Source organism: Episyrphus balteatus, chromosome 1 (assembly GCF_945859705.1).
Source record: "Episyrphus balteatus chromosome 1, idEpiBalt1.1, whole genome shotgun sequence".
NCBI classification, from domain to species: domain Eukaryota; kingdom Metazoa; phylum Arthropoda; class Insecta; order Diptera; family Syrphidae; genus Episyrphus; species Episyrphus balteatus.
In genome coordinates, this window is record NC_079134.1 from 54485252 (window position 1) to 54512929 (window position 27678).

Below are 27678 nucleotides of genomic sequence, written 5' to 3' on the forward strand. Positions count from 1 at the left end.
TTCGTTTATCAAATTCATTTAAAAAAAATTCTTTGACTGTTAAATAATAGCTGAATGTACTTTTTTATTTCAGATAATATCACAACTGACGTACTCGGACAATCTTCTAGAGTTTTAAGAACATCGTCATCATCGCCTTCTTCTCCATCTTTATCGTCTTCATCTTTGCCAGAAATAATACCATCAGTTTTGTCACATAAACCTGCTGCAGCTACTTCAGATTCAACTGCGGATTTGAGTAGCATTGTCGCTGTGACTAAAAAATTGCGAACCAAACGAAAAAGCAACTTGATAAACAGTGTGGATGACAGTATCATTGGACAAAATCATCAAATAGCTAAAAGAAAAAAAGAGCCAAGGAATTTGTCGCTTCCTCTTGTATCTGGTCAAAAACAACAACAAAATTTAGTATCGTCATCTGAAATTTTTCAGGGTCAGCATAACAAGCCCGAGAAGATGCTTAGCGATCGAATGCTGCTGAGCGGATACAACGCAATCGAAAATAGTAAAAAACTTTGTGATAGTTCTTCGTCTGCTTATTTATTTTTGGAGAAAGTGAAGAATGAAACTCAAATGGAGTCCTTGAAGGACAGTGAATTGGCAAATAATAATAATGTGAACAGTAGTAACAACAATAGTAACCCCAGTAACACTAATAATAATAATAATAGCGTAGCCAATAATAATTCATCTGGTAATTGTAGTACAAATAATCCAAGCAGCGTGATCAGCAATAATAACAGTAATAGCAATTCAAACACTAGTAACAATAGCGTAAAGAGGGAAAGACTTAGTCCGGGTACCAATGGCGATGCTCAGTTTTCGTTATCAAGGTAAGTCTGTGACAAGAACATATACCTACATATATTTTCGTTCAAACTTTTTTTCTTCCTTGAAAGCTTATAACATAATTTTGAAGTATCGCTTATTTGAAATAGTCACGATATTTCTAGTAAATGACACCAATAGTTTTAAATTGGCAGTTAATGTTGAAATTTGGGCTTTTTTTGAAAATAACCAACTTTGTGTAACTAACGGGTTTTTTTTTTTGTTTTAGGAAAATGCCTAAAAATTAATATTAGATAGTTTTTTGTTTTAATTTTTGCATTAAGGTATATACAAAAACTTCAACAATGTATAACACATGTAACTAGGTTAAACCATCTAGAATTTATAAGCTGTCAAGTTTCAAAAATTCCATTTTTTTCGTGATTTACCCAACTTCGACATAAAATTAAAGAATATATTTTCACAACAACATGCTGTTTTAAAAATAATTCTAAAATAATATTTATTTCCAAATCAAACGAGGTATTTTTTATGAAAATCAGTTTAAAATTGGCTTAGAAAAAAATTTTTTTTTCGATTTCAACCCAGATACAGAAATTCGAACTTTTAGGTATAGAACAAAAATGTTGTTTCGACACGTAGTAGGATAAGTTGGGCGCCAGGATTTGATAACGGATTTTTGTAGAGGAGCTCAATACAAACTTTTTTTTTCTTTGGGAGGGGGGACTACCTCCTTCCGTTTAGGTGGGAGGGTCATTTTTCTAAAAAAAAATTATCAAAATAAAAAAAAATTATTAAAAAACAACGAAAACACTTACAGTAATAAATGATACCATTTCCGAAAGGCAAAATTGTGTATTTGATTCTTATTTTTAAATCAATATAATATAACCAATAGTTTTTGAAATAATCGATTTCAAAGTTAAAAATAGGGGAAACAATTTTTTTAAAACTAATTTTATACTATTTTTGTCCAGACTGTGAATTTTAGTAAATAAATTACTCAATTAATTCCTTATCGAACAGTGAAAACTATATGTTTCTATGTCTTCTAGTTTATGAGAAAAAATTTGACGAAGCTAGATTTTTTTCAATGGGTGAAAAAACCGTTTTTTGCCCCTAACTCCAGATTTTGGGGGTGTTAGGGACTATTAAATACCGTTTCGTAATCAGTGCGACTAGCTCTACAAAACGTGATAGGTCTCCGCCCGCGTATATTTTAAAACCTCATTTTTGTAACACCGTGTTAGGTATTCCTTGAACTACTTCCAGATTTGATATAGGTATGATCAGGATTTTGAACAAAATGCAACCAAATGTCATTTGTGGTTTTTCCCGCAATACTTTTAATAAAATGCATTTACAAATAAAAATGCGCAAGCCATCAACACAGAACAACCTACACTTTTTTACTTTTTCATCGCATAGACCTCAAAACAATCAAATAGAATGCGTCTGTTTTCGAATTCCGTTTTACGTGTTGTAAACAATGTTTCGTGCAATCGATTTTAATCCGATTTTTTTTTTAAAGGAATTCGACATAATTATTCCGATTCACTGTCACTCATGTAGGAACGTTATACAACTGTGTACAACCTACAAGCTACAACCACCTATCTCCCTCTAAATCAATGCGTTCCAACATAAATACAATTCACTCACTCTTTCTTTAACTTTTCTTCTCATACCACATCTCTGCTCTTTTCATCATTAATCATTAGATATGAAAAACAGAAACAGAATGCTCACAAAAGAGTAAGAAAATTGTCGATATCATGCGTATGCTGTTCGTATTTTGCTATTGAATTTTTGTAAAGTTGTGTACTCAGCAGTGAGCAGCTATATTGAAGAGCAATCACAACTGTTCTCTGCGCAGTGGAAGAGCAGAGTGATTAAAAGCAGCTATCGCAATAGCAGCCTCAGCCCTAGTAAATAATGAAGATATTGAATTTTTGAACAATTCGTGTTTTATTATAGTTAAAGGCACGTCGATTGACATTATTAGTTTTAAAATTTACGACCTTGGGTTGCAAAGGGCTAATAGTTAAGTTTAAAATTTAACAAAACAATAAAAAAAAGTCAGATAATGTTCCAATACAAATTTAAATTTAAAAGAATAATTATTTTTTCTGTTTATTTCAAATTTCTTATTTTTTTCTGTTTATTTCAAATTTTTCTTGTTCAAAAAGTAACCGATTCATATTTATATGACATATGATAGCAAACTTGTAAGTATGTAGTTGGTTTTGGAATCACAACCCAACACAAAATTTTGTAAAAAATTATTTTTTTTTTCAAAGACTGATTGAAAATAGTTATGCCAGGACATGAATGGCAACCCTATTACGTTTTTCATATCCATATATCGGCCACACAAAACTCTAACCGTGACACCCATAGATGGAAGATCGAAACACACTTGTCTCTGACTAAAATAAACAGGAATTTATGTACATTCGGAGCTGATTATAGAATGACACGTATACGCCACAGTGTACCAAAGTTTTACGTATATCGTGGTGTTGGCAAATAAATGTTTTTTCACTTAATGAAAAAAAATCAACTTAAATGTATGCTTCTTGATTTTTTCTATGTTTATATGCATATGTATCAAGATTCATTCTGAAAAAAAAACATTGGTTGTCTTTAACCCTAGAACGATAATCATATTTGTATATACGTCTCATCGACGTATGATTCTTAATTCGTTTTCCAACCATACATAACTATGCATTTTAACTCATTATTTAGATTCTTTTAAGTAAATAATTTAACAATTCAGTTCAATTGAGCAAATACCCAGCATTTCATATAGTATTGTATATAATTCAACGGTAGGTATACATCTCGTATTGAGACGAGATTGTTTTAGGGTTAAACTCGGTTTAAGGACTATAATTTTACGTGATAACGTCACAAGAAAACAGATTGTGTGGTGCCGCTGTCTCTGAATTTCAGATAAAAAAATATATAAAAACAAAAGAAAGTACTATCACAATCCTTAAAAAGATAAATTAATAACCAAGGCAAACAAAAAAGAATAAACACGCTAAAATATGAGGCACCCTGTACTGCGAATGGATTTGTAAATTCTTGTTTGGAATTCTAAAGCTCGGTTTCATTCATTTGTTTTCTATCAGGAAAAAGAACTGAGACATATTATATGCCATCGGGAAAATTTGGCTGTTTTCTGAATTGGTCTTTTCCTTGTATACCACGAACCTCAGAATCAGACCTCTCCTCAAAAAGGGAATTTTTTTAAGGTGAAATTAGATCTAAAACTTGAGTAAGTTTCTTTAAAAGTTTGATGTAATTTTGATACTTGTTATAAATTACATGTAACTTTGCCTCTCATTTTCCCTTAGAAGGATAAATAAAGGATAAAAGAATTCGGTTACAATGAGGAATCCGTTATCACGTCAAAAATGAGATGTGCTAGTATTCGATATCTATAACTAACACTTTTTTGCTCAATCTTTTTAACTACGTATTTGTTCAAACTTGAAATATATAGATAGATAAATCATTAAAACTCTTCTCAAAACCGTTCATAAAAAAAATATTTTCAAAACTTGCCAACACAATATCACATAGGCGCTGATTTTGCAATAATATTTATTACAATTGCATGACACGCCAACATCGATCGCCACCTCCACATTCCAATTAAATTTTTACATTTTAACATAATAGATAAGTTTTTTTCTTATTTATTTTTTTACTAAAACACACAAAAGATGCTATCGGTTCTCTTCAACTCAGCAGCACCAATTTGCAATAATAAACAATACAAAATATCACGATAACTCACCGACTTACCAAATCCAGAGGCACGAGATGCTTTATTCAGAGTAACATACAATATACCAAGAAGAATTTGCAGAAGCTCGTTGAATTCGTATGTTTAGACTCGGATATGATTATGAGTTTCCACATAAGTGTATCTTAAAAATAATTAAATGCACTACTAAGTCGCATCGACTTACTTGCTATTATGACGAAAAATGTAATATGTTAAACCGAAGAGCTTATTTATGTATTAGATAATTTTTTATATTTTAAAGTTTTTTGCACTGAAGACAATTTAAATAAAACCTTTTCCCATAATTAGAATTTAGAATAGACTTTTTAATAAAAAGTTATTCAATTATGTAACTTATTCAGTTGCCTCTATACAAGTAATGTTAAGTACATATTGTTTTTTTCCTGCGAACTCAATAATTCGCCTTTAAAGTAGTTCAATAAAAAAAAAAAACAAGTAAAACAATATCTTATAGTTCGTTTTGTTACATTTTTGTTTGCTACAAATGTTTGAGTTTTGTTATGAGTGATCAAGAGAAGAAATCCGTTTAACAAATTTAACGTCTTGTCTGTTAGCAATGCTTGCTTGCATTGGCATTGGAATCACGCAAAGAATTTCTTGTTATTACTCTTTTTTGAACAATTCTCTATTTTAAAGCTAGTCACACTTCGAACCAAAAGGAATTATAAAACTAATACTATGTGCAAGTTCTTTTGATTTAAAAGCGATTTTGATGCTAGAATCCCACAAGAGGACGTAACTTTTTATGTGCCAAAATATATCTGTAACGAAATATATGTATGTAAAGTTGAGGGCCGGATGTGTTTGGAAGAGAAGCGGCAACATAATGCTTGAATTGCCAAACAGGAGTTAGGAAAATCGTGATACATGCAATTTGCTGCAACACATTACTGTTTCTCTTTTTAAGTTGTGAAACCTTAAAAATGGCACAAGACGATGACTGAAGTTTTGTTGTTGAGGCATAAAAAGAAGTGTGACATATGCGCTAAACGTTTTATAACAACGTTTCGAAATCGCTTGTCATATGTTATTGGAAATAAAAATTTAAGAATTGCATAATTTAAATAAAACAATTTCGGTGCATCAAATTGTAAAATTGAGGTTTTGAGATTTTTCTTGTAGGTATATATAAAAAATCTACTATTCAAAAAACTGAACTGGTACCTATATGTTGATTCCACAGTATTATCGTAACGTTCGAATCAAAATTCAAGACATATGTTTCATCTCGAATGTACAAATATTTTGAAAAAAAAAAGAAGTAGCTAAATCGGTATTTTCATTTTGAATAATTTTAAGAGTTAAACCTTAAATAAAATGGAAAATAGTTTTCTCTTCGACTTTTCACGATTTTCTCGTGTTCGACACTTCAGAAAGTCAACTAGGGAGTCTCAATTACTTCTTTCACTGGCTATGTTTTCTCGAAATTGACCCGTGTGCATAAAATATAGTAACTTTTTGTACTAAGGAATAAATAAGATAAACTAGTTTTGATATGCACAAAATGTGGATAGAAAAAGTTCATTCCTTACAATTTTTCAAGTAAAAGCATTTGCTTCTTTTTATGCGTATGTATATCATATCATTCATTATTTGCTAAGGCTAAACATGTCTTTTTCTTCCTTTTTTGTCGTGGCTGTTATGATCTCGATGTCAAGGGCATCATGACTCTCCAACGTATCCAAGGGTTCAAAAATCGCGCGGTTTTTGGGTTTTATTTTATCAAACGCTTTGAAACTAGAATTCTTAAAGTTTCTGTTCTCAAATTCTCAAAAACAAAAGGTTTATTTCAAATTTTCGATGGATTTCTTATAATCCCTAGTTGGAGCCAAGGTCTACTAAGTGGAGCTAAGGAAATATTTCAATGTAATGCAGTGAGTTTGATAAATTTTGAAACTTATTTAGGGTTATGAATAATAAGGAGGAATATTAGACTCAAAATTTTTATTTGGAACTTATGCCTCGAAGGGAGGGACATAAGTTCGAAGTTAATTTTGGAATCATTTCATATTAAAAAAAAATAGGCTAAATCATCTGGGCGTTATGTCCCTCCGTCTTCTTTTTTTTGTTGTCCGTAGATAAGTGTTGAAATCTTCAAAAGATTCTATGAGGACCGGAAAACACGTGCTTATAGATTATGTCTACTTATCTAGCAATTTATCTTTTTTAAATTTAAGTTACTTGTTGTAGTTAACTTTCCGGTGAAAGTTCCTACTGATGATATTTAAATCATTTAATTAATGGTTCAAATTTTGTAATAAAAAAAATATAAATAAAATCTATAAAAATTTAAATTAGTATTAATCAATGCCGATATTTTGAATATGGAAGTATTTAAATTTATGTTGAATCGATTTTACATTAAAATAAAGAGTTTAAGCTTGGCATTTTGTTAACAAAGCCAAAAATTCATTTCACTGACCTTAATTGGTATTTTACTCTAATTTTTTAATTTTTGTTACAGATCCCGAAGTGCGACTCCATCGTCCTTTCGAGGTACACCACCTCAAACGACGCACCCTAACAACGACTTACAACTGCACAATCTTTCAACGAATTTACTTTCACAAATTCAAAATCGAAGTTCAGATTTTTCAACGAGAAACTACTCCGATTTTATGCGTAGTTTAGCTGCAAAGTACAATAATAATAATCCAAATGAGTAAGTTTTTGTTTTTCATTTCCTACTGTGTTCGAAAGCTTCCAAAGCGAATTGTATTTTGGAATGCTTTCCAAACAAAATTAAGGATAATTATTTTATAGTTTATATCCACACCAAAAAGTAGAGCATAAGCCTTTATGTTCAACTAATATGTATCTAAATTTCATTTTTTTTAAACTCTAAAAGTAATTACATTAATTATTCTTGCAGTTCTGGCACATCACGACGGAGTACTTTTTTTGAAAATAGCAAAATTAGTCAACCCATTAAGTCTTCCACAAATAGCAATACCAACAATGGCAGCGGCCTTAAGGAACAAGCTTCACCTTCAGAGTCAGTTAAGTCAACGCAAAATATACAAAATCTGACGACAAGTGCCTCAAGCGTACCTCCATTTGTACAAACTTTCCTTTCAAGTCTTCCTTTTTCTCCCGGAGTTTTCCCCCCTTTGATTGATATGAGTAGCACGCAGGCGTTAGTTACTTTAGTAAGTTATTCTTTTATGTAAAACCCAATTGAGTAGGTTCTGATAATAATTTTTTTTTGATGATTAGGCTCGAGCGGCAAAAGAAGCTGAAATTAAAAACATTCTTATGTCGGCACAAAAAAGAACTTCTTTATCAAATAATACAGCATCAAGTTCACCTGGCCCAAATCTAACTGCTGCCTTGCAGCAGGCTGCACAGTTTGCATCTCCTGCACTACTTTATTCAGCACAGTTGCAACAGCAACAACAACAAACACGAAATAGACAATCTAGTCCAAATCAAGAAACATCTGCTAATAGTTCAGGAGAGAAACATATGACTGCATCACCGTTAGATCTAAGTTCGGCACCACCAACAAAACGTTTTAAGGCTGAGTCAACCTCTAGTGGAGGTTCAGACAAGAGTCCGGATCCAGATAATGTGCCAGGGACCAGTGGAGGAGGTGCTGTGGCGACTCCTACAAGTTCACCAAAAGTCAAGGCAACAGATACTATTGTCACAAGTGAAGCATCTGTTACAGCTGCTGTAACAACATCTACGCCAGTGCTTCCACTTCGGCAGTGTCAGGCGCAAAGTGATGAAGTCAATGCTTGGAGTGTTGAAAATGTGTGTTCGTTTGTAGGCAGCATAGATATTTGTTCGATGTATGTAAAGGTGAGTGTTTGAAAATTTAAAATTAATTAAAAGCTCTTCCAAACTAATACCTTTTTTCTAATCGCGACAATGATCCGTTCACGTGTGAAATTTAAGCTACACAGCGTCTAATAGGAATACGACAACATTTTTTATCGTCTGTTGTTTGGTTTGGAAAAGCAACAAGTCTTTAATTAGAAAACAAAATATAATTTATTCATATGCCCATTGCCCATAGATTATTTTTGGGTGTATACTTTGTTTTCAAAATGGTCACTATATCTTAAACTTTACCTGTTTTAAATATTTACAAGACTTGTGAACTTATATTTATATACTGCTACAGCGTCAGTTACAGCTCAACAAATTTGCAAAGATGTTACGGGTGTGATATTACAGAACGTTGCACTCGACTTGTATAACATGATTAATAGTAATTGTAGAGACCTACACTCTACTTCAGAGTAAAACGACTAAAGAGAGATGCACTTTTTTACTGATACAGTTGGAAAAATGATACTCTTACTCTTGTAGGTTTTGTCAATTCCTAGAGGCAGTTCCCAGACCTCTCACCTCTAGCATTATAGCCCAACGCAACCTTTAAATTACAATTATTATTTATATAAAAAAAAACTTGACTGTTGATTTAAATTTTTTTAATTTTGTCTTATGACAAATAATACAAAAAACCTTGAACAACTGTTTAAAAAAAACTTAATCAGAGAGCATAGATGTGTAAGTCAAAATTCTGTAAGCCTAACTGTATCAGTTTTCTAAACCTCTCCATTTATACATAGACATGGAAAAGAAAAAAAAAAACATAGTCTCTTTTCATCAGAAATCATTTACAAACTTAATGTTGGTACGATGATACAATTTATGGTATCCTCTAACACAGCACATGCCGAATACGAAATTTATTTTGTCCCTGAAGAGTAGGCATACAACAAAATAAGTAAACGTTTGGTTCGGTTGTGGATTGCCGGATAGGATTGATTCGAGACCTATTGCCAAAGTCGTAAAATGTGAAATCGATTGGATCGATTTTCCAGCTCCATTTGTAACGTTCCTTTTAACTCTAATATAAGAAAATACGCTACGCCCGACATGTGTGGACATCAATAATAATTGCAAATGCTTTAATAGAAAAAGTAGTATAAAATCGTAGGCCTACAACACAAACCGCACTAGCTAACGATGCAGATAGGAAAAAACCAGTCTAAAGAAGACCGCTTATCGTCGCGTCGTCGGACCAAATACTCGTAATCTAGTTCGATTTTCCATAACATGCCAATGACGCCCGGCGGTCGCTGTCCCCTGAGCTCTTAGTTAGCCCTGTTCAACCCAAACCAACCCCTTTACCTCTTCCCATCACAAGCTTTGCTTATTTTCTTCCACAAACGAGTAATTCATAAATTAACAAAGCTGAAGTTGTGTGTATCTTATGCGATAAAATGAAAAAAAAAAAAATATTTGCACTGAAATTCATTTTCCAAACTCAACTCGAGGCCATCCAAGAGATCAGGATACCTTGTCCCGGTCCAGACCATCAGACCAATTCAATCCATATAAGTTGTGCGTAAGTGCACTAGATATCTTAAGTATCACACAAACACACACACTCACCCATAGTTATAAGAACGTGTCGCCTAGCTTGATCTTGGTAGACCTGTTGGTAATATTCAATTTATATTCACTTCAGTCATGAACTTGTTTCGCATTCGCATGTCAAAGGAGAGAAATTAAGAGAATTCATGCGCTAGACCGGATTGGAAACTATCAAAGATGATGTGAGTCTTGAGCTGTGACCAGGAGACGGTAGCGGTGCCATTGCGCGCACGATGCGGCCCGCAGCTCCACTTCAAGCACTCCGTTCGTCTCTGAAAAAAAAATAGAAGAAAATAGTTGGGAAAACGCACAAGAGAAAATTTTTGTTAGAGGGGAAAAATGAAACGAATACCTGTTACAGTTTCATAGGGTGAAATGATATCTGCGATTGGTAAATAAGGTACAAATATAGCAATTCCTGTCACATCATTAATTATGTGATCGTTAACCCTATCTATCAATGGCATTTGTGTGGAGTGTTGTAAAGAAAAGAGTAAATTTGAAATTTGATGATGGATTTAGCTTTAAGTATTTGAAATTAATAATTATGTATGGTGGAGTTTAAGGTTTGGTATAGTTGTGATTTTAATATCTCTGTCCTCCTTGTAGCACTATATACGTAAATGCTGACATTTCTGAATAATGCCCTATACCTAAAAATTCAAAATCTAAAGCATCCAATTTGGGACCAACATTCTCGCAGTACCTACTTGAAAAAAAAACGCTGCGAAATAGACTTAAATATATGAGTGAAACAACCTCATATGGCTTTCAGTTCTAGTTTTTCAACTGTGGCTGATAGCCACAGCGGAGGCTTTATATGAACGAAACAAACTTTCATATTTCCCATTTTTTGGATTCGAAAAACCTCAGGTTCAGAGAATTTAGACATTTAGACTTTTATTTTAAAATTTGTTCCTTCTTTATTTCATGTGTACCACATCCACCACTTTGCCATACAACCAACACCCCATTCTTTGAAATACTTTCAAAAGTATTTGGCTACTCGGTTCGGCGTAATCCATGAAAAAAGCTCACCTATTTTGTAAAGCAATTTTTTAAAAGTTTTGTATGCCAACTTTTTGGCTAGGTCCGATATTTGATCCAAAAAGGCACTTGAGTGAAGTGGACTTTTAGTAGTGTAGGAACTTTTACTTCAGACTTTTACTACAGAAAGGAACTAAGACGTTTACGGGTTTTTATAGCAGGAATCGTTCAATGGCTTAAAAAAGAAGATAAAACCCCGGAGGGCTATTAATTGAAAGATAGGGTTGCAAAAGAAAAAAATCAGAAAATTCGATTTTTTGAGTTTTTTTTGTGGCTTTTTCAGCTGCATCTTTTTTTCATGCTAAGATAAAATAATATGGATAAAATTTCCTTCAAAATGCTGAGTTATCTTATTACCCACAAAAATAGTGGCCCTACAGCTGAGCTGGTTCAATTTGCGTTGTAGAATGCTCAGCCTTTGTAATTAACATCCAAAAGTTTTTCTTTAAAAATAATTATAAAACTGCACGTTAATACTAAAAAGAAATCTAGGTAGGTACAACATTCTTCAATTGCCTGTTGCTGTGAATAACGCAAATGTTTTAGTTTCAAATAATAATTCTACTCTAACGTCCTCGAAACACCAGTCTAATACAATAAACATCAATTTTCTATTGGTGTATTCTATACTTCCGGTATGTTACCGCATTCCACGTTTTCTATATAAATCTGCCAATTGTATATCTTTATCTATGTAAATTCTCTGTGGGCACTTTGTCATTCAATGGTTATGATACGTTCGTCCTTGGCGTCAATAAATACTCTGAAACTAATACTCTGATCGTGTACAGCGCAAATCTCACCTTACTTCACCCATCAACTTCAGCACTGAGACCAAATGTCTTAACAAAAAAAAAAGTCAACACCATCGACCGGAATATGATACTTTTTGTTGATGTGCTCTGATTTTTCTGTATCTACTCTTTTAACCTCAGAATATATTTTTGTTTATAAATTAAAAAAGAAAAAAACACACAAACAAACAAACATAAAACAATAATAAAAATAAATAAATTAAAGATAAAATGGCAGATCATTCGACTGCTTATTCGTATGACTTGTAGACTTATTTGGATTTCTTTTTTACTTGTGTATGGTATTGACTGCCAGCGTCTCCTTCTACCTAACCAACTTATTTATCAACAGAGTATCTGTAGCTTTGGAAAAATAAGAATCATAATAATAATAAATACCACTATGCTGATAATCAGACCCCAAAGGCCGGCTCAAATGTCGAATATCTTGGGCAAAAGTGTAAAGAGCAAACTACCACGACACGATACGACATACAACGCTAACTATAACATTCTTTGAGAAGGTAGGTAAATTTTGGTACATATCTCCTAACGGCTTCATATTCTCCGGAGTCCGGATACACCCCTTCAGTCTTAAAGTTCGCGCCCCAATGCAACTGCTGAACGTAACCTTTTGCAATCGGTTAAAGTAAGCACTCACAAAACTAGGCTGCTGAAAAAGATGAAGATGAAATAAAGCGGTGTAGAAGATCAGCACACAACTACATACAAAGATGTAATATGAAGAAAACTTCAAACTTATTTCTCTCTCTCACCCGCCTGGACTTAATTTGATACCGCTTCAATGTTCCGTCTTCGCATAGCAGTTTAAACAACAACAGAGTTGCCATTAATCTGAATACACTTCTGCAAAATATTTTGCACAACAATAAATTTATATAAAATAATTTATTTAGTACCTAAATATAGCTAATTCATGTACGTAAAAGTGTAAAAAAAACAAAAGGATTAAGAAACAAGCTTGAAATGAATCAGCAGTTTCTGTAAGAATCATGGGAAATGCATTGGAAAGGATGCCTTTTTTGTACCCACGTGACATCAATAATTGTGAATTAAAAAAAAATAAGATTCCAAAGCTCAATGAAATGAAATGAATTAAAAAAATAATAGGTACTCTTTTTATTATGAAAAAACTATTATATGTAAATTCAATGATTATTATATATTATGTTATATTATATATTATTATTATATTATGTATAGAATTCTAAAAGAAAAAATGTCCTGTCCGTGACGATGGAATGCGACCTAAGTTATTATAGTATTATAAAAACTTGACAAAAATGATACCCCAATGAAAATTGTTAGCAATGATTCATTTCAACACAAACCAAAAATCTAAGCAGTCAATGAAAATATTTTTGGCGGAGGTTCTTTGGGAAATGAGGAAAAACCGCAATAAGTCCGTTAAAATCAATGATATAAATGGTACCTACACTCAGAAAACAAAATAGTTATTATTGTGATGATAACTATTAAAATAGTTATTTTTGACTATTTAAATAGTCAATCGAAGTACTCGTATTCTCCAAATTGACTATTAAATAGTCAATTTTAACTACTAAAATGTGACTATTTAAATAGCCAATAATGACTATTTAATAGTCAATAATGACTATTTAAAATATTTATTCCGGTTTTAACTATTAAAATAGTTATTTTTTTTTGTGTATGCTTATGAACTTTATTAGAATTATTTACCTTGCGATGGGAAAGACGAATAAAATGAGTTAATACATTTTGTTCATGCGAAAGGATGTTTTTTTAGGTGTAGACAAAATGTAAATCTATAAAAAAGACTTTATTATAAAAATGGTACCTTATTCAAATTCAGCTATTATTTTACATTTGAAATAAGAAGCAAGAAGCGTATAAGAATATAACGGTTTAAAGTTTTTTTTTTTTTTTTATTGGAAAAAAATTGATGAGGTACCCTAATGAAATTTGTTAATAACGTTACTATTGGATAAGAAATCAAGAATAAAGAGACTTCATAATATAATTTTGGGTGTTTTTTTTCGAAAAGAAAGACAATTATGTAATAACTTCTCTTTTTATTTATTGCTGTCTATCTAACATTTAAACTATAAAGGGACTCTAGACTGTCCTATTTAAATAAAAAATTGTCCTAATTTTTTTTCTTTCATTTAAACATTAGTGAATAGTCGGGAAAAATGTATTCATCGAAACAGTTTGTATTTGTATCTCGTACGCGTTTTTGCGTCAAATTGATTACCAGTTTTATAAAAACTTAATTCAAGTTTTAATAAATCTTAATTTAAAACTTTGATTTTACCAACACCAACCTGAAAATATTCATGTTGTTTGACTTTGAAACTACATATATCTTATATATTTTTTGAGTATGATTGACATTTAAAATCAACTTAAAGGCAACTCTGCCACTTCTCCGGTCTATATCTATATAGCAGTATGGGTGCACTGCTCGTATTTGCTCTGACATTTATCCGCAAATTGTTGACTAAGAAGAAGCAAACAAAAATAAGCATACAAAAAAACTTTTAACCGGAGCGAGGTGGCTTGAGGTTCAAATATGTACGACGAACGGGCGAACAGACACTGACGACGCCTACATAATGCCGTGTCAAATGCAAAACGCCAGAGCACGACATTTTTGCCTGAAACCAGCTCGACCAGATATCTTATATGTATGGCAAGTTCAACCTATCCAATAACTAAATATACCTAGGAGTGAAATAAAATTAAAAAAAAGTCTAAACTATAAATATTAGCATCTTAAGGGAAGAGAGGCAGAAGGCATAAAAGACGTACAGGCCAGGGCACAAACAGCACAACGTATCAAAGAACCTACAATACTTAATGGTCACAGTGTGCTCTGCTATGCAGATGAAGTGATATAAATAAATAATCAAAATAAAGACAGTATAATTATTATTTTTGTCTCTTTCCTTTCTTGCTGATAAAAAGAAAACAACAATTTAATGTTTACTTTTGTTTTTGCATACGATATGAATCTGTGAATTGGTTACTCTTAGTAACCCATCGTCATATTTTATATAGATCTTTAGAATTATTTTTACCTATATTATATGATATTATTAGTTGTCATTAAATAATAATGATGATAGTTTCATTTATACGCGAAAAAGGTCAGGAAGTAGGTAAAAAAGAGGTTGAATATTCATGCAAGGTGGTAATTCCAAAAATAAGTCTAAAAAAATGATAAAATGGATTTTTGTAAAAATGTTTAAATTTGTCGATAAGTATTACTAAATGGACCGATTTGTTTTTGTTTTGGTTCGTAGAATATTATACGCTATTGATTATGTCGAAAAATTCATAGCAATAAGGAACTAAGACGTTATTCCAGGGTTTTTATTGCAGGAATCGTTCAATTGGATACCTACATTGCATTTAAAACTTTTTGTAGAAAATTAAATTTCCTATCAGAATAATATTTTTTTTTTTAATTAAAAAAAAAAAAAATTCATACAGAAACAGTCGAAACAAACATATTTTGTTTCTTTCACTCTCTCTCTCTTTCTCTCTCTCTCTCGCTCTGTTCACAAAATTTTATCATAATCCTTAATTAATTATGTCAAACGACGACATATTTAAGAATGTATTTTAATAATTTCCTCCGGCGAAATGCTAAATATTTTGACTACTACTCTTTATTTGACACTAATAAAAAATTATGTATAATACGCGTGGCATATAGCTGGAGGCTAAGTGAGGATTAGTTCTAACATAATAATTTGTTATAACTCCATTAACTTTGACTACAAACAAACAAATATAATAATTCATTTTATATAAAACCAGCCTATTTCAAATTATCTCGGATTAAAATTCATATTTGTTTTTTTTTTTCTGATTTTATTACAATTATGGATTATAAATGAATAGGTATTCACTTTCAACGAATAACTGAGACCAATTTTATCTATGGATCAATTTTTTACATCTCCTCCTTCCTTCTTTTCGTCTTCATAAAAAGAAAAGAAGAAAACAAAAAATCTGCATTAACCGGAAAGAAATACCTTCTGTCACTCAACAGGTTAATAATGAACCAAATTAAAAAATAATTAAATCGGTCTTTGACCCAATATATGACTTTGAACTTTTGGTTTTCTGAGCCACATTGCATAAGGCTCGTTTCTCGTTTCAATTTTATTTTCGTCTCATTATTCGAACCGATCTTATGTTCTCTTTCGCTGAAAATCGAAACAAATAACTGGTTTACACTCTTCTTTGAGGAAGATATTGATTTTATTATAATTGTATATTATACAACGTGATACTTCGATTTACATACATTTTTGTGAACATCATTATAAAGTTAAAATTAATACCAAATTTATTTTAGGATTTGGATCGATATTATATACTGAGCAAAAAACATTAAAAAGCGGAATTTATTTAAATTGAATTGACTGGTATGATTTGGCTATTTATCAAAATTAGGCGTGTATTCTGTCCAAAACATTTAAAAAGCACATTAATTTAAACATTTTGCAAGAGACTACAGTAAAAGAGTAAACAGAACAGTAAAATTAATTATTTGCAGTACCGATACATTCAATCGTAAGTACATAAAAGCTGGACTAACAGTTGGCGCGTTAACCACTAAAATTTTTCGATCACAGAAGTTGGCAGAATTTATTTTACCGCCATGAGATTCTTCGCTATTGGTTATTGATGTTTGAAATTTTCATACTATGAACGCTTTTTTTAGATCAAAAAGTAGAGTTCATAGGTATTATGTCCAATAAGGACTTGACAACGAATTCAGTTTTCAATAGTTTTTGTAATATTTTAAAAATAAAGAAAATTTACGAGCCTTTAGAAATATATTCAATTGATTCTTATTTGAAAGGATTTTGTTATTCTTATTTGTTTGTTGTTATTATTTATTTACATTGACAAGAAGATGAACAATTTGTCCAATTATTGAGTGCAAGTGATTATTTAATTTCGATTATGGTGTGTAAGCATCCAAGTCAAAGTTGTAGTTTTGCACATTATTTGCACGTCGTCCACGTGCACTGTGGCGTATACGTGCTTTTTTTGTACTTTCTCTATAGGACAAGTATTGGTTTCGCACCGAAACCAATTCCTGGTTTTAATCAAAAGTAACATTCTTCTGTTCGTCTGTCCATCGATCTTTAATATATCGCTTAGAAAGTGTACCTCTCACACAAAATTTTCCTACAAAAAAAAATTTAAAAAAAAAATCAATGTTTTAAAAAACCCAAAAGTTAAAATTTAGACTTAAATTTTTTCAATAAATTTATGTTTTGCTTGAAGTGTTTTCAAAACTCTTCCAGTGATTCATTTGCTTTTTAGACTCAAATTTTTTCAATAGGTTTATGTTTTTTTTTTTTTTTATAATTAACGCGCACTAAAGGGAGTTAAATACCCTTAATATGTTAAACACAGTGCGAGCTTCAGGAAAATAGGGAGGGATTTAAAAGGAGAAACCGATGCACATTAGTTTTAAAGTTCTGGACATTAAAATGGCAGGGAAAAACAGAGGCGGGTAATATATTCCACATTCGTGTGGTGCGGCTAAAGAAAGAATCTCTGTATTTGACGGTACGTCCGAAGTTGGGCTCAAGGGTAAACTGATGAGCATTCCTAGAAGCGCGAGTATTACGGTTAAATTTTTTCAGGGGAGGAATGCAACTAGCTATTTCATCTGAACATTGTTTATAAAAATAGCGATAAAACAAGGAGAGACATGACACATTACGTCGGTGGTCTAGGGACGCAATAGTCTCAGTTATCCATCTATCATTTTGAAAGCACGTTTTTGTATTCTGTCCAAGAAACTCAAATACGTTATCGGAGCACCTGCCCAGATGTGACAATTGTATTCAAGTTTTGGTCGAATGTAAGCTTTATAGATTACAGCTAGATCAGAAGATGAGAAGAATTTCTTGCATCTTCAGAGAAAACCTAAACATTTCGCAGCGTTTTTGGCGACTTCGGATATGTTTTGCTTGAACTTAGCCATAAGTGTTTTCAAAACTCCTCCAGGTAATCCATTTGATTTACCCCAGTAGTGTGAATTACTTTACTTCTGTATCTACTTTTTAAGTCTCCTCTGCAAAATTGATATCAAATGTATTAAGGCATTCATTTTTTTTAAGTCTAAATGTATGTAGATATTACATAATGTAGGTATGCCTTGTCATTTAATAGTATTGCTTGAGGGCGGCTCTTAAAGAGACACTGAAAAGAATTCTTTTAAAATAAAATAGGTTACAGAGTAAGACGATTGAGCAGCCAAAGGCTTCCATAAAGATAAACACATACTTTTTATCAAAGGAGCATATAGCCAAAGGGCAGATATAAGCTTTTTGGAGTGATAGATTCTGTATCCACAAAAAAAAAAACTGTTTACAAAATTATGGCATCAAATCTTGCTCTTGTGCGGAAAAAAGTAGAAGAACATAAATTAATACTAAATATATGCACATGAATATAAAGCTTACTTTCAAAATTAAGTAAGAGTGCAAGAGTATGTTTTTTTTGACATCGGAAATAGTAAATATTTTAACTTATACATCTTCCTAGTAAAAAAAAGAAGCTAATATTAAAATGTGATAAATTACAATAATAATAACTTTTTTACTTGCGATATAGGTACTATATATCAAGTTATGTATTCGTACAAAAAAAAAAAGTTGAGATAACATTTTTCCATGACATTACGATGGTAGACAATGCCAAAAAAGTGGGTCCCGGAAGTCCGTCTGTCTGTCTGTCTGTCTGTCTGTCTGTCTGTCTGTCTGTCAGTCTGTCAGTCTGTCAGTCTGTCAGTCTGTCAGTCTGTCAGTCTGTCAGTCTGTCAGTCTGTCAGTCTGTCAGTCTGTCAGTCTGTCAGTCTGTCAGTCTGTCAGTCTGTCAGTCTGTCAGTCTGTCAGTCTGTCTGTCTGTCTGTATAAGGAGCTACAGCCTAAACGGATGGACCGATTAATGTCAAATTTGGTATGTAGCGTTATTTGGCGACTCTCCAGAGGGGTTTTTGGAATTAATTTTTTTGGACCAAAAATAACGGTACTTGTCATATACCGATTTTAGTAAAATTGTAATATCTCGAAAACGGCTCCAACGATTTTGTTTAAAAAATTCAAATGTTAGTTCTAAGCTAAGGTCTATCTTTCAATGAAAAAAATTTTTTTTGAAAATCATTATTAACGGTACCTGCCATAGAACCGTATTTTTTCAAATCCGATTATCTCCGAAACTGCTTATTCGATTTCAACGAAACTTTTTGTGAAGAAGCATTTATATAATTTAAATATAAGCCAAAAATAAAATTAAAAAAAAAATATTTTTGGATTTTTAAAAAAATTTTGAAAATTTTTTTTTGAAAAATCAAATTTTCGAAAACGGGACATTGAATTTTTTTGAAATTTTGTTTTTAGATGTTGATTAGTGATTTCTACAAAATGGCATACCAATTTTATTTTAAAACTTTTTTTCCAAAAATTTATTTATAAAAAATTAGTTTTTTAAAAACGATTAAAAACGATACTAACGATTTTGAAAATTTTTTTTCTAAAAATGCATGTTAATATATCAATCAAAACTGCATACTTGTTTTGGAGGGCAATTTAATTTCAGATTTTATTTCATTTTTTTAAAAAAACGAATTTTATTTTTTTTTTTTCAAATTTCTATATAAAAAGTCTTAAAAATTTAAGCAACTTTAACTCTAAGAGCAAGTTCGTGCGACCCAGTCGTGCATTTTATTTTTTTAAACTGCTGTGCAAAAACATAAGATGATTTTGTGCAACTCTGGATTGGCAAATTTAAGAACTTTCATATATGCTAAATTATCTTTTTATTCTTTCCATCCACTGAGATTAAGATACGCAAAAAAACATATATTTAATTTAATATTACATAGTATTTTCAATAAGAGTACCTATAAATATTGGTAATTAGGCCACCATCATCGTTGGAACAACTGTTAACTTATCTAAAAATCAGGCCATGTTCTCACATAAAAATAACAATGTCCTATAACGAAGAGCTAACAAATAATAATGTACTTCCCCATACATAACATATTGTAGATTCAATGTTATTACAGTTCTGTCAATTATTGAAGAAATATTTAAGATACGTTGCTGGGTTTGCAGCACCTATTATTATTATTCTGTGACTACACAATTGCTTACATATACATAACAATATTTTCCATTCTTTTGGAAACAATAGAATCGATTGCATCAGATGAAGTCAGCGGTATGAAACTAGGGGAATAGCTTCTTTTTATATGAGGCTACAGACATTTAAAACATAAATTGGTTCAAATATTGGTTTTTCTTGTTGATAGTCTAAATTCTAATAGATACATGTACCTGCAAATATATTCCTGTCAAAAATAATACTGTAATAATTTAAGTTGCAATACAACACTTCACTGTACAACATGAGGAAGGATTTAAAAGGAGGTCATGATGCACGCTGTGAGTTAGAGCTTGTTTTTGGACAAGTTCCTCGTGTTAACTTATCACTACGCCCAAAACCGCCGATATTTTTAACATTTTTTTTTTCACACATGGTAAAAGATAGTTTAATATTTGAAATTCTTTAAAGATTTATTTGCATAAGCTCTTAATTTGTTATCAAAACCGTTTTTATTGGTTTGTAAATTTCGGATTATGTGTAAATAAATGTCATATTTATATGTATACATTTAAATAAAATGAGCTTGGAATTGAACTGAAGGTTTTTAAATTGATTTTAATAGTTCAATGGGCAATACAAATTTCCATAACTAAGTGGTAAAGCTCTCTGGCCATAACAAGTTTAACAATAAATTATTTGTACAAATTTTAAAAATAATAACTTTTATCGTGAACATTTGCTTCTTCATATTTGTTTTCAAGTTGTTTAAGTACCTTTACTTAATTTGACCTAAATTAAACTTGATCTACTCTTTAATCAGATACTAATAAATTGATAGTTACATTTGTTTTTGTTTTTAAACTTGCCGTTAAAAGTAAAAAATGTTCATTACATTAAAACAAAAAATTAAAGCAAATTTGTTATCTATGAGCACTATTACGGCTGTCAATAACAATACGATTTTTTACAAATAGCCACGATTTTAATAAATTGATATTATCGTTGTCAATTTATCAATATTTTTGATAAACCTTGGAATTTGGAAACTATTATGAATAGTTCCATAGAAAAACTTTGTATTTTAATGCTGAAACAAATTTCTATCAATTACAAAATACTCCTAGTTGATAAGTATTTTTATGATGTATGTATATTGGTTGATGGCACCATTGCACTTTTGAAATGAATCCAGATGTTTTGTTTTTCCATTGTTGTCAAATTAAAACAGTTTGTTCCTGCTATGTGAATTTGAAGTATTTTTTTCTTGCTTCGCAGTAGGTACCTATTTATTACCTAATTAATTCAATACACACAGCGCAATACGTTGGATGTTTTTTTTTGTAAACACAATATCTCTCGCACTTAATACTAATAACTTAGTGGCAAACTTTGATTTTTAATTTACTTCAGTTAATTTTAGTTTTATATTTTTAAAAGTATTAAAATCATTAATAGTACAGGAAAGATAGACTTTTTCGTGGAACGAAATACAGGACGGCTGATTTTTTCAAATCTGAAAGAAGGGTATTAGAAAAGCTTAAGTCCTAGTTTTCGGGACGCCAACCCCCTGGCGAAATCCGCCATTTTGAAAAACGCGAATTGGTCTATATCTACTTAACTATTGGCTTGACCGAATAAGTTACTTGACCAAAGTTGTAGGTAATATAATTAACTTTTCTTGTGCATTCACTGTTTTTCAGCGAGGACAACACTTTTGAGGTTATGTCGTTTTATTTTTAATTTTTTCGGTTTTTTTAATTGTTCTCAGTCACTATGATAGTTACATAATTTTTTATCATCCCAAAAGTTGTAGAGCATCAAATTTCCATTAATTTGGTATACTTTTGAAGATTATATGTCTTTTCGAACCAAAGATACAGAACCTTAAAGAAATTATGTAACTATTACCGGGAATGATAAAAACTTTAAAAAAAAAGCCGAAAAACAAATAAAAACAACATAACCTCAAAACTATTGCCCGCTTAGAAAAATAATTGTATTACAAAGAAAAATATAATTAAATTTCCAAGAACTTTGGTCTGATAACCAATTCTATAGAACCTATAGTTTTGGAGATATAGAGCGTTTGCGTTTTTCAAAATGGCGGATTTCGCCAGGGGGGTGCCGTCCCGAAAACCAGGACTTAAGCTTTTCTAATACCCCTCTTTCAGATTTGAAAAATTCAGCCGTCCTGTATTTCGTTCCACAATATGCCTGTTTTTTTACTAACTTTCCTGTACTATAACATTTATAGAAAAAAATCGCTTCCAACAGAAACACAACAAATACAAAATTCAACGCCAACTGACAAGTCAAATGAAAATATATTTTTACAATGGTTGCAAAACTATAAAATTCACAATGATTCTTAAATCTATCAATTGACAACCGTAATACCAAAATTTCTTGATAGTTTCTATCGTTTGTCAATCGATGGATGTTTAAAATCCATAATAGGTCTGTCTGTTTTTAAGAAGCTTTAATTTTAAAGGAACCATAAATCGCCAAGTTCAAAATTGTTTGAAAGAAATTTTGATGAATCGCAAATTAAAACCTCAAGCCTAGTATTCTGCTGATGTGAAAAAAAATCGTATTTTTTTATCTACGATAGATGCGTTTTCAAGTCCCATGTCTCATTTTTGTAATTGATGCTGGGTTTTTGTTGGACATTCTCCTTTATAATATAGTTACATTTTAATGGTTTTGAACAACATATTTTTAATAAATGAGCGTAGGAATCACGTATCTCATGTCCCACACATTACTGGTAATTCCTTATTTCCGTTCATATGGATGTACGGATCTGCATCAAAGCTTTAATACGCACCTACATTTTCATCGAACAATATGAAAATTTAATCACAAACCCCAAGGAAAGCACAGGCAAAGAAAATGGTGATGAGGAAGCATAAAAAGAGCGCGCGCAGTTCGATTGTGTTTCGCCGATCAATTTAGTTGTTCAGTTTTTGACCTGGTTAACCTTTTGTAGAGTGGTAGGTAGATAGGATAGTTATTCTTAACGTGGGCATTACGCTGATCGGTGATCATATCCCAAGAATACAGGCATCGTCGACCGATCAGCCAACCGGATCATTCATGCACAGACAGAGGCAACATTGGTAAAGTAATTCTTTATAGAAGCAAAGGAAGCCAACCAATATTTTGTCTTGATTTTTTTTTTAAGTAAACTGCCCCCGGGGCACGCTGACTGTAGATAGGTATACAATTGGAAGAGAAGAAAACTCTTAGTCAGGAAGAGAGGTAACTACGGAGGGAGGCAAAAAGAGGCAGGTATGGCAAACGCTGCTGCCGTTGCTGTCACACTAAATATGCTAAGATTGCTTACGTTAAAGACGGGCGCGGTCCAAGAGGCAGTGCAACTCAGAGTTCGAAAGTTGATAACACAGTTGGCCGCAACCATCCCAAGAAAACAATTTCAAATGATTCAGACCATAACCAAACAAGAATGGGCAGATGATGAAGAAGACGACGACTACGACAACAATACCCACCAGAGCAGGATGAGCAACAAGAGCAGCAGTTTCATCAGCCGGCAAAAAACAACCAACCACTCTAGACGACAGGGGACACGATACATTCAGACCAAGCTAGACATGGCTGTATCATATATTTCACGGGCCTTCTGCTGTGAGTGTGAACATAACTTTCTAGAAATTAATCGTACAAATAAGACCTTTCTTTTTTTTCGAAGGGTACAGGTCTTTGTACCCTACACACCACTATTCTCCAGGACTATGAGAATTGAAAATAATGGTACCTACATATCGTCGGCACAAAGCCAAAACCGCGAATCTGTATTTTTTGACATTTTCACTTTAATGCGTCATTTAACTTGTTATCGGTCCCTCTATCCACTGCTTCGACCCCAATCATCCATCTGTTGCCTAAAAGCCTAAAATATCAATTTCCGTAGCACGAGCAGTAGTTTTTCTTAAAACTACAATTTTACAGATTCGTGGTTTTGGCGTTGTGCCCACGATATGTAAGTGAGATGAGTTGTTTCCTAGCAATTACGCGTTTCTCACAATGGCACGGCGCACAGTGTGCAATTTTGCCAATCTAGCGGTACTTAATTCTAATTCCAAGTAAACTTAATTTTTTTGATGCAAACCAGCAAAATTTTGTTAAGTATTGTATTTCTATAAGGGTTTTATTGATTTTCAAAATTATATATCTAACTATGTCCAATATGTGGTATACGGGTACAAAATGTACCACAATGGATGGGGAAGAGCCGACATCGAGCAAACGATTTTGGGAGTTGGTTCTTAAACTGTCTCTATTTCGAAAACGAAGCAAAATATCGAAATTTTATTATTATTTAATCTTTTTGTCTTATTTTGCCAACAAGAATCTAAAAAAGTCATTTTCAATTTGTAGAAATGTATGATGATTAAAAGTTCAAAAAATTGGTTTTTGGCCTATGTACCTGAACAAAAAAAAAAAATTAATGGTTTCGCACACCAGACGCAAGAAAAGTAAACGAATTCTAATACAGAATACATCAACGGAGATTTTAAGCCCAAAAACAGGACGGATACAGTAGGATACATTTTTAAAACGCTTTACAAAGTTAAACAACACAAAAAAAAAGACACTCTTTAGGTCTTCACACAAATGATTTTTATTTTTTTTATTTTTTAGTGCACAAAAAAATTTACTTACCTTAAATATTTCTTAAATGTTACTTAAAATAAAAAAAATAAATTTAATTTAACAACTATTATTTTACTTAACCACGCTGTTATCAAAGTGACACAAGAAAAGCAATGAGCTTTAAATTTTTTTTCTCTTGAACCAAGCTAATGTTTGTGATTATGTGGAACGGTAAATGTGAATATTTTCTTGTTGTTTTTTTTGCCATTCTATTGCCTGAGGTTTTACCTTTCATATGATACCAATTTTGTTGGATATGGGAGACATATATTTTTCATTAAAGTACAGCTAGATTGCGAAAATTGCACACTGTGCGGCGCCAGGGTACCTCTTCTATATAGCCTAGCTCCTATCGAATGTTCATTGCTCAAAGCAATTAGTGGAGTAACTAAAAGATTATTAAAAAATATAAACATGTCATTTTTAAAACTTTTTCGTAATATAAAATGCATTTATTTTCAAATTTTTTTGGCCACATTTATTATGATTTGAAATTATAAAAGGAAATGTCAAAATGTATTACGGTTTATGAAAAAAATTAAAAAGTATTTCATTTTCGAAGAACTTTTTTTAATAGAAGTTTTGAAAAAAAAATGTACTTATTTTTTTTTTATATAGTTAAACATCTAAATATAAAATTATTTTTTATTCATTTAATAACCCTTACTGTTGAAAGTTAAATAGTAAAACTTTAAAGACCTTATTTACCAAAGTCTTTGAGAAAATTAATTATTTCAATGCGAAAATTCAGTTTTTATCAAAAAAACCCATTGAAATTGAAGTAATTTTTATTTTTTTTCAAAAGTTTGATATATGTATATTACCTTTTCGGCTTCGGAATTCAACTGATAATATTTATGGCCAAAAATTTTTTTTAAAATAAATTCATATTTTATTAGAAAAAGTTTTGAAAAAAGTCATTTTTAATTTTTTTTAATAAAGAATTTTTTTTTTAATTCTGAGTTTGAGGAATATTTTTTCAAAAACTCTTAATTAAATTTAGTGGATTTAAATTAAAGAGATAAGAATGAGCTTCTGGCTTTTTAAAAATGTATTTTAAAATATTTTAGGTGTTGCCGTTGTTTTCAAAATATTTTTTTTACGTTTGAAGTCAGATTATGAGAAAATTGCATTTATAGCTTAAACGATGGAAGATTGTCCCTTACTCCCTTGTATTTTTTTTCCTTAAATTACCTACAGAACCTTTTGCTATCATTTGTTTTATGAAATTTAAGCAAAACAAATGTTTTTTTTTCAAAAAAAATTTAATTTTAGTTTAAAAAAACAATACTTAAACTATAGTATTTTTAATAACCTACGTTTGAAAAAAAAAATCGTCAAAATCTGAGCTGTTCGGCTGGGTTCCCTAATAATTTGCTTTAGTTACTCTCCTAAATGACAGTTTTAAAGGAGAATGGGCAAATTTGTATGGAACGTGGACGCTGCGCGGCCACTGATGAATATGTGATTTTATGATGTTATTAGGTCTTACATATATTTTGCAGAAGTTGTATCCTTGTGAGGCACTTCAGAAATGGATAAAATGCAGATCGTCTCTATGTTGTAACTTTAATATTTATTTTAAGTGCATATTATGATACTCTGTCATTTTCCCTAACTCTGAAGGTCTTAATCTTGAATATCTCCCCACTAGAACCCAAACTATTAGCTTTTTTAAACAACAATTTCAAGCCTATTTTGAGAGTTTTCATGTTCAATTTTTTGTTAGTTTGAATCGTTTGAAAAACAGTCGAACAGAAACAAAAGTGGTTGGCTTAAAAATCTTGTATTATGCGTTCTATTGGTCTGATTTTCAAGATCAATGTCTTCAAAGTCAGGGAAAATGACAAAGCTTCATATTATATATTTAAAATAAAAATATAACTCAATTTTTCCTTCATACATTAAACGATGCATTAACAATACTATATTGCAATACCTTGAATTCTTAAAGTAATACCGTGAAACTTCCAATGTAAAAGTTTTTCCTAAGATATAGCTCTTTCACTTGATACCAATTTCATTACTGGCCGGTCAACGTCCAAAACGCCCATTCTCCTTTACTACGATTTACGATTTTTCTTAAAACTCTCAGAATTGTTAAGCAAATACAATGCTCTTTTATTTGTCATAGTAAAATTCTAGTTTTAATATTTGGGCCTAGTGAGTACTGCTCTCCAAATGCTGCCATGGTGATACTAACAGACAACTATTTTCTCTGCCACTGCTTCAGCAGCTACAGCACTACCACCTCATCAATGGCATCAGTATCATCAACATGATCATTAGGTTACTGATGGAGATGGGAGGGAAGAGAATATTTTTGCCAGCAACCTTTGATATAACCCTGCAACGCAAAAATACTTCGGTTATAGGGTCGTCCGGTTCTGTTCGTTTGGTGTCCTCTATATATTTTGGTTCTACCTCATACTACCTGCAGCGTTGTACAGAATGTGAACTCTTTTCATCTCGCATTTTTTTTTTGTCCCCTTTTGTTATACAACGAGATATCAGTTTCGCTTTTTCAAGATTAAAATAACAAAAAGCGTGTCTATCCAAAGATCGAAAAGTGGAGATGTATAAGAATGCCTTTGACCCTTTGGAAAAAAAATGCTTGCCCACGTATTAACCGGATTTTTATTATAATAGCGTTAAAGTTATAAAAAATAATTAGGTATCTGCTGCTTAAAATTGGATTTCAAACTCAAACAGTTTTTTTTTTCAAATGACTATAACTGGAGAGTTAACGGACACAGCCAAACACCTTAATTTCAACTCTTTTTAAAAATTTACGTTTATACTGTTTTTAAAGAAAACCTTAAAATCATCAGGATTTTAATCAAAAGCGACGCATATTTTGACCATGTATAAAATTATGCTAAGTTCAATTTAGACCGATAGTCCCCATCAGAATTTGGATGTTTGTCTAGATATAAGCGTCCTGTCCTGATATAGAATAAAAAAGTCTAGTAGCTCTAATTCAATGCCTGTAGGGGGAGTGGTAAA

At 31.5% G+C, this 27678-nt stretch overlaps 1 protein-coding gene across 3 annotated transcripts in view; it reads left to right on the forward strand.

Annotated features, from left to right (window-relative positions):
- Positions 1-27678, forward strand: part of LOC129920939 (uncharacterized protein DDB_G0283357) — a 76073-nt gene that overhangs the window by 43403 nt on the left and 4992 nt on the right. For all 3 annotated transcript variants that reach the window (XM_056002488.1, XM_056002491.1, XM_056002489.1), the window contains exons 3-6: positions 74-833; positions 7077-7274; positions 7485-7761; positions 7829-8416. In XM_056002488.1, the coding sequence (XP_055858463.1) occupies positions 74-833; positions 7077-7274; positions 7485-7761; positions 7829-8416 (1823 nt within the window). The remainder of the gene's footprint in view (positions 1-73; positions 834-7076; positions 7275-7484; positions 7762-7828; positions 8417-27678) is intronic.